The 6,870-nt window shown below is 44.3% G+C and overlaps 1 protein-coding gene across 1 annotated transcript; it reads left to right on the plus strand.

Annotated features, from left to right (window-relative positions):
- Positions 1–1,580: 1,580 nt before the first annotated feature.
- LOC138445340 (cyclic AMP-dependent transcription factor ATF-4) lies at positions 1,581–2,996 on the plus strand. The gene has a single exon (XM_069599259.1). It carries the CDS (start codon positions 1,865–1,867, stop codon positions 2,924–2,926), a length of 1,062 nt encoding a protein of 353 aa, XP_069455360.1. The 5' UTR covers positions 1,581–1,864; the 3' UTR covers positions 2,927–2,996.
- Positions 2,997–6,870: the final 3,874 nt, after the last annotated feature.

The following is a 6,870-nucleotide window of genomic DNA, read 5'->3' on the forward strand; positions in this document are numbered from 1 at the left end:
GTCAACACTGAAATCAGATTGACTATATTTTTGCAGCCAAAGATGGAGAAGCTCTATACAGTCAGCAAAAACAGGAGCAGTAGCTGACTGTGGCTCAGCTCATGAACTCCTTATTGCCAAATTCAGACTTAAATTGAAGAAAGTAGGGAAAACCACTAGACTATTCAGGTATGACCTAAATAAAGTTCCTTATGATTATACAGTGGAAGTAAGAAATAGATTTAAGGGGCTAGATCTGATAGACAGAGTGCCTGATGAACTATGGACAGAGGTTTGTACATTGTACAGGAGACAGGGATCAAGACCATCCCCATGGAAAAGAAATGCAAAAAAGCAAAATGGCTGTCTCAGGAGGCCTTGCAAATAGCTGTGGAAAGAAGAGAAGTGAAAAGCAAAGGAGCAAAGGAAAGATATACCCATTTGAATGCAGAGTTTCAAAGAATAGCAAGGAGAGAAGAGAAAGCCTTCCTCAGTGATCAATGCAAAGATGTAGAGGAAAATAACAGAATGGGAAAGACTAGAGATCTCCTCAAGACAATTAGAGATACCAAGAGAACATTTCATGCAAAGATGGGCTCAATAAAGGACGGAAATGGTATGGACCTAACAGAAGCAGAAGATATGAAGAAGAGGTGGCAAGAATACACAGAAGAACTGTACAAAAAAGATCTTCATGACCCAGATAATCACAATGGTGTGATCACTCACCTAGAGCCAGACATCCTGGAATGTGAAGTCAAGTGGGCCTTATAAAACATCACTACAAACAAAGCTAGTGGAGGTGATGGCATTTCAGTTGAGCTGTTTCAAATCCTGAAAGATGATGCAGTAAAAAGTGCTGCACTCAATGTGCCAGCAAATTTGGAAAACTCAGCAGTGGCCACAGGACTGGAAAAGGTCAGTTTTCATTCCAATCCCAAAGAAAGGCAATGCCAAAGAATGCTCAAACTACCGCACAATTGCACTCATCTCACATGCTAGTAAAGTAATGCTCAAATTTATCCAAGCCAGGCTTCAGCAATACATGAACCATGAACTTCCAGATGTTCAAGCTGGTTTTAGAAAAGGCAGAGGAACCAGAGATCAAATTGCCAACATCCACTGGATCATGGAAAAAGCAAGAGAGTTCCAGGAAAACATCATTTCTGCTTTATGGACTGTGACAAAGCCTATGACTGTGTGGTTCACAATAAACTGTGGAAAATTCTGAAAGAGATGCGAATACCAGACCATCTGACTTGCCTCTTGAGAAACCTAGATGCAGGTCAGGAAGCAACAGTTAGAACTGGACATGGAACAACAGACTGGTTCCAAATAGGAAAAGGAGTACGTCAAGGCTGTATATTGTCACCCTGCTTATTTAACTTCTATGCAGAGTACATCATGAGAAATGCTGGGCTGGAAAAAGCACAAGCTGGAATCAAGATTGCCAGGAGAAATATCAATCACCTCAGATATGCAGATGACACCACCCTTATGGCAGAAAGTGAAGAGGAACTAAAAAGCCTCTTGATGAAAGTGAAAGAGGAGAGTGAAAAAGCTGGCTTAAAGCTCAGCATTCAGAAAACGAAGATCATTTTTTCTTCCTCCCGCCCATAGATGTAGTTCCTCCGGGCAAGTGCGCACAGTCTCTCCTCCCGCTCCCCCAGGATCCGCGGCCACCATGGCGCATTAGAGGCAGCAGTGCCAGCGGCAGCATCGGCCTTTGCAGCGGCGGCAGCAGCACCAGGCTCTGCAGCGGCAACCCCCCCAGCGGCTTAAGCCATGGCGCTTTTCACGGCATTCAGCAGCAGCCTTGCTGTAACCGACAAAGACACCTTCGAATTAAGCACATTCCTCGAATTAAACACCAAAACCTCGCAACATGGCCGAGATGAGCTTCCTGAGCAGCGAGGTGTTTGTGGGGGACTTCGTGTCCCCCTTCGACCAGTCGGGTTTGGGGGCTGAAGAGAGCCTAGGTCTCCTAGATGACTACCTGGAGGTGGCCAAGCACTTCAAACCTCATGGGTTCTCCTGCGACAAGGCTAAGGCAGGCTCCTCCGAATGGCTGGCTGTGGATGGGTTGGTCAGTTTCTCAGACAACAGCACGGAGGATGCTTTCTCCGGGACAGATTGGATGGTGGAGAAAATGGATTTGAAGGAGTTTGATATTAGTGATACCCTGTTGAGTATAGATGACCTGGAAACCATGCCAGATGAGCTCTTGGCCACGTTGGATGACACGTGTGATCTCTTTGATCCCCTACTCCAGGAGACTAACAAGGAGCCCCCCGAGATAGTGAACCCAATTGGCCATCTTCCAGAAAGTTTACCTACAATTGACCAGGGTGCCCCCTTCACTTTCTTGCAACCTCTTCCCCCTTCCCCAGGGGCCCTGTCTTCCACTCCAGATCATTCCTTTAGTTTAGAGCTATGCAGTGAAGTGGTTATCTCTGAAGGAGATAGCAAGCCAGACTCCACCACTTCCATTACTGTGATCCCTCAGTGCATAAAAGAGGAGGATGCCCACTCAGATAACGACAGTGGCATCTGTATGAGCCCTGACTCCTCTCTGGGCTCTCCCCAGCATAGCCCCTCCACCTCCAGGGGCTCTCCAAATAAGAGCCTGCTATCTCCAGGTGCCCTCAGTGGCTCTTCCCGCCCCAAACCCTACGACCCTCCTGGAGAGAAGATGGTAGCAGCAAAAGTAAAGGGTGAGAAACTGGATAAGAAGCTGAAGAAAATGGAGCAGAACAAGACAGCAGCTACTAGGTACCGCCAGAAGAAGAGGGCAGAACAGGAGGCCCTCACTGGGGAATGTAAAGAGCTAGAAAAAAAGAATGAGGCTCTGAAAGAGAAGGCAGATTCCTTGGCCAAGGAGATCCAGTATCTTAAAGATCTGATAGAAGAGGTTCGCAAAGCAAGGGAGAAGAAAAGGGTCCCTTAGTTAGGGTAGTCAGGAGTATGTGCGCTTGTATATAGGAGGCTGAAGCTGTTTTAATAAATTATTTTCTAGTGAAGTAAAAAAAAAAAAAAAAAAAAGGAAAACGAAGATCATGGCATCTGGTCCCATCACTTCATGGGAAATAGATGGGCAAACAGTGGAAACAGTGTCAGACTTTGTTTTGGGGGGCTCCAAAATCACTGCAGATGGTGACTGCAGCCATGAAATTAAAAGACGCTTACTCCTTGGAAGGAAAGTTATGACCAACCTAGATAGTATATTCAAAAGCAGAGACATTACTTTGCCAACAAAGGTCCGTCTAGTCAAGGCTATGGTTTTTCCAGTAGTCATGTATGGATGTGAGAGTTGGACTGTGAAGAGAGCTGAGCACTGAAGAATTGATGTTTTTGAACTGTTGTGCTGGAGAAGATTCTTGAGAGTCCCTGGATTGCAAGAAGATCCAACCAGCCCATCCTAAAGGAGATCAGTCCTGGGTGCTCATTGGAAGGACTGATGTTGAAGCTGAAACTCCAATACTTTGGCCACCTCATGTGAAGAATTGACTCACTGGAAAAGATCCTGATGCTGGGAGGGATTGGGGGCAGGAGAAGGGGATAACAGAGGATGAGATGGCTGGATGGCATCACCGACTCGATGCACCTGAGTTTGAGTGAACTCCGGGAGTTGGTGATGGACAGGGAGGCCTGGTGTGCTGTGATTCATTGGGTCGCAAAGAGTCGGACACGACTGAGAGACTGAACTGAACTGAAGGATCTTCTGGCTCAGGCTATGGGATTCTAACAGTTTCACTGCTGTTGCATTTGGTATTTGCGAGGCAGTCAGGGATCCATTGTATTCTATGTCCTCTTTCCCTTTATGTGTGTGGTAAGTTGCTTCAGTCGTGTTCGACTCTGTGACATTATGGACTGCAACCCACCAGGTTCCTCTGTCCATTGGCTTCTCTAGGCAAAAATACTGGAGTGGGTTGCCATGTTCTCCTCCAGGGGATCTTCCTGACCCGGATTGAACACGTCTCTCATTATGTTTCCTGAATTGGCAGGCGGGTTCTTTACCACTAGTGCCACCTAAGAAGTTTTTTCCTTGATATCATTCCACAAATACTGATTGAGCACCTACAACATCTCCAAGGAATCACCCTCCATACTACCTATATAGCACTGATTCACATAATCAAGTCCCTGTAGTGGGGTGAATAGTGGGCCTCCAAAAGATAAGTCCACCTGGAACCTATACATTTGATATTATTTGGTAAAGGAGTCTTTGCAACATAATTCAGTGAAGGCTTTTGAGATAAGATCATTCTGAGTTAGAATGGGTCAAAAATCCTATAATACGGCTTTAGAAAAGAAGGGGAAGCAGAGACAGACACAGAGGAGAAGCACAGGGGAGCAGGTCATGAGAAGATGGAGGCAGAGGTTTGAGTTATGTAGGCATGCAGTGCCAGGATTGTCAGCAGTCGCCAGAAGCTAGGGGAGGCAAGGAAGGATTCTCCCTGAGAGATTTCAGAGGGAACCCAGCACTGACAACACCTTGAGTTTAGATTTCTGGCTGCCAGAACCATAAGAGAATATATTTCTGTTGTTTTAAGCCAACAAGTCTGTAATCATTTGTTTTAGCAGCCCTAGACAATAAATGCATCCTCACATGGCACTTACCATTATAGTGAAGAGATGAAATAAACCACCAGGACATTGCAATCTAGTGAAAGGTAAGCCCATAAAGAAAACAAAACAGGACAAAGTGAAAGATGTCATCCAGAGCCACCTAAGATTAGAGAGTGAAGAAGACTATTTAATCTCTTCTAGTACTTCCTGGGAAAGAATGTTTGGAAAAAATTATGATGTCCAAATTAATTATTTGTTAAGTAATTTTTCCATGTGCCTTTTTAAAGTGTATTTTCTTCTGGTCCCTTTAAGGTATAAGTGAGATGTTAGCTTTCCCAGGTATCTGGTCTAGGGCATCATTAACACATATCTAGTGACCTGGAATGGATAGTACAGATTAATCTGAGTGGTGGCCATAGCATCTAGCTTAAGACTAAAATAAAACTGTAAAATAAAAGTTATTCAGGAAATAGAGAACAAATGTCATCACAATTAAACATCATCCACATTATATTTCTTCATATAATAAGCAACTGAGTACCAACTGTTTTCATGGTATTATTCAAATGTTGCAGGTACAAAAAATATGATAGACATGACCTTACATTAATAGAGTCTGCCGTCTATGGGGAAATACTGATATTAAATAAGTAATTTCAAGTAAAAAGTGTTAGTCGCTTAGTTGTGTCCAACTCTTTGTGACCACGTGGACAGTAACCCACCAGGCTCCTTTGTCCATAGAATTTCCCAGGCAAGAATGCTGGGGAGTGTAGCCATTCCCTTCTCCAGGGGATCTTCCTGACCCAGGGATCGAATCCAAGTCTCCTACATTGCAGGCAGATTCTTTGGTGGCTCAGATGGTAAAGAATCTGAGGTGGGGATCATATGGAGATGCAGACAGTAAAGTTCTCCCTGGCTCATATATTTCATTTATTTATCAGATATTTTCTAAGGGCCCACTGCATGCCAGAAACTGTTTTAGTCACTTGGGGAAAAAAAAAATCAATGAATAAAGCAGACCAAGATCCCTATTCTCATATGGATACACCTACCAGGGGAGACAGTCCATAACAGACCCAAGCAAATGAATGTTTGTATTTCATGATAGGTAAGCGCCATGGGAAAAGAAAGATGTTGAGAAGGGCAAGTAATATTCGGGGGTGAGAGGTAGGAGACAAGCTTCCCATTTATATAGGAAGGTCAGGGAGAGTATTGGTGAGAAGGTGACATCTGAGCAAACGTTTGAAGAAAATGATGAAATTAGCCCAGCATACATGTGAGCAAAGAGAATTCCAGCCAATACAAAGGCCCAACAGCAGAGTGTACCAGGCTTGCCCAAGAGACACCAAGGAGACCAGTGTGGTTGAAATGGAGGGAATGAGGTAAGAGGAGTAGGAGGTAAGATCAGAGATGTAACGTGGGACCAGATCCTAAATAGGACCTTGCAAGCTATCACAACACTTACCTCTCTCATAATGGATGGAGAGCCACCGTGAGAAGTGCTATTTCTTTATCTTCATTTGGTCTCAGTGACTTCACACTTCAACTCGAATGTGACTCCTAACTTGATTATCAGAGATATTGCTGTTACCTACAGAGAGTTTATAATTATTTCCACCTAACAACCACACAGATTCTTCTCCTTTCCCCTGGAGCTACCCACATACAATCTAGGAAAACTGATTGAATCCCAACGAATAGAAGGGCTTGCCAGACTTCTGACAGAAAAATGGCATTAATGCATTTATTCCAAGTGAAAGAATAAAGCCCATTCATAAATCAAAGGGAGCTAATTTGAAAATGTCACCTAGCCCACCATCATTCTGGGAAGGAGTGGGAGTGAAGATGAACAGTCTTCCAACTGACAAGCAGGTGGGGGGACATCTGAGCACCAAGTCACATAGCCCAGTGGTTTTCATCCTGTCGAGTGTATAAGGTAAAACTGGGCAAACGGAACATTTTTCACTTTGAACAGGACTATGAGGAAAATGTAAACTTAAATAGGAAGAAAACAGAATTTTTCCTTGTTTGGAAAGCCATTCAATAGCGTGTTGTTTAGTTGCTAAGTCATGTCTGACTCCTTTGTGACCCCATGGACAGTAGCCCATCAGGCTCCTCTGTCCATGAGATTTCCCAGGAACAATCCTGGAGCGGGTTGCCATTTCCTTCTCCAGGGAATCTTCCTGACCTAGGGATCGAACCTGTGTCTAATGCATTGCAGGGGGCTTCTTTATCACTCTGAGCCACCAGTCAAAAAAGTGGCACAACAAGAAAACAAAGGGACCTACAAGACAATCAGCCTCTGATGCTGTTCTTCAGATG

The sequence above is a fragment of the Ovis canadensis genome, chromosome 8 (genome assembly GCF_042477335.2).
Source record: "Ovis canadensis isolate MfBH-ARS-UI-01 breed Bighorn chromosome 8, ARS-UI_OviCan_v2, whole genome shotgun sequence".
NCBI classification, from domain to species: Eukaryota; Metazoa; Chordata; class Mammalia; order Artiodactyla; family Bovidae; genus Ovis; species Ovis canadensis.

Coding starts and splice junctions, on each gene's coding strand:
- LOC138445340 (XM_069599259.1), top strand. CDS start 1,865: ATGGCCGAGATGAGCTTCCTGAGCAGCGAGGTGTTTGTGGGGGACTTC.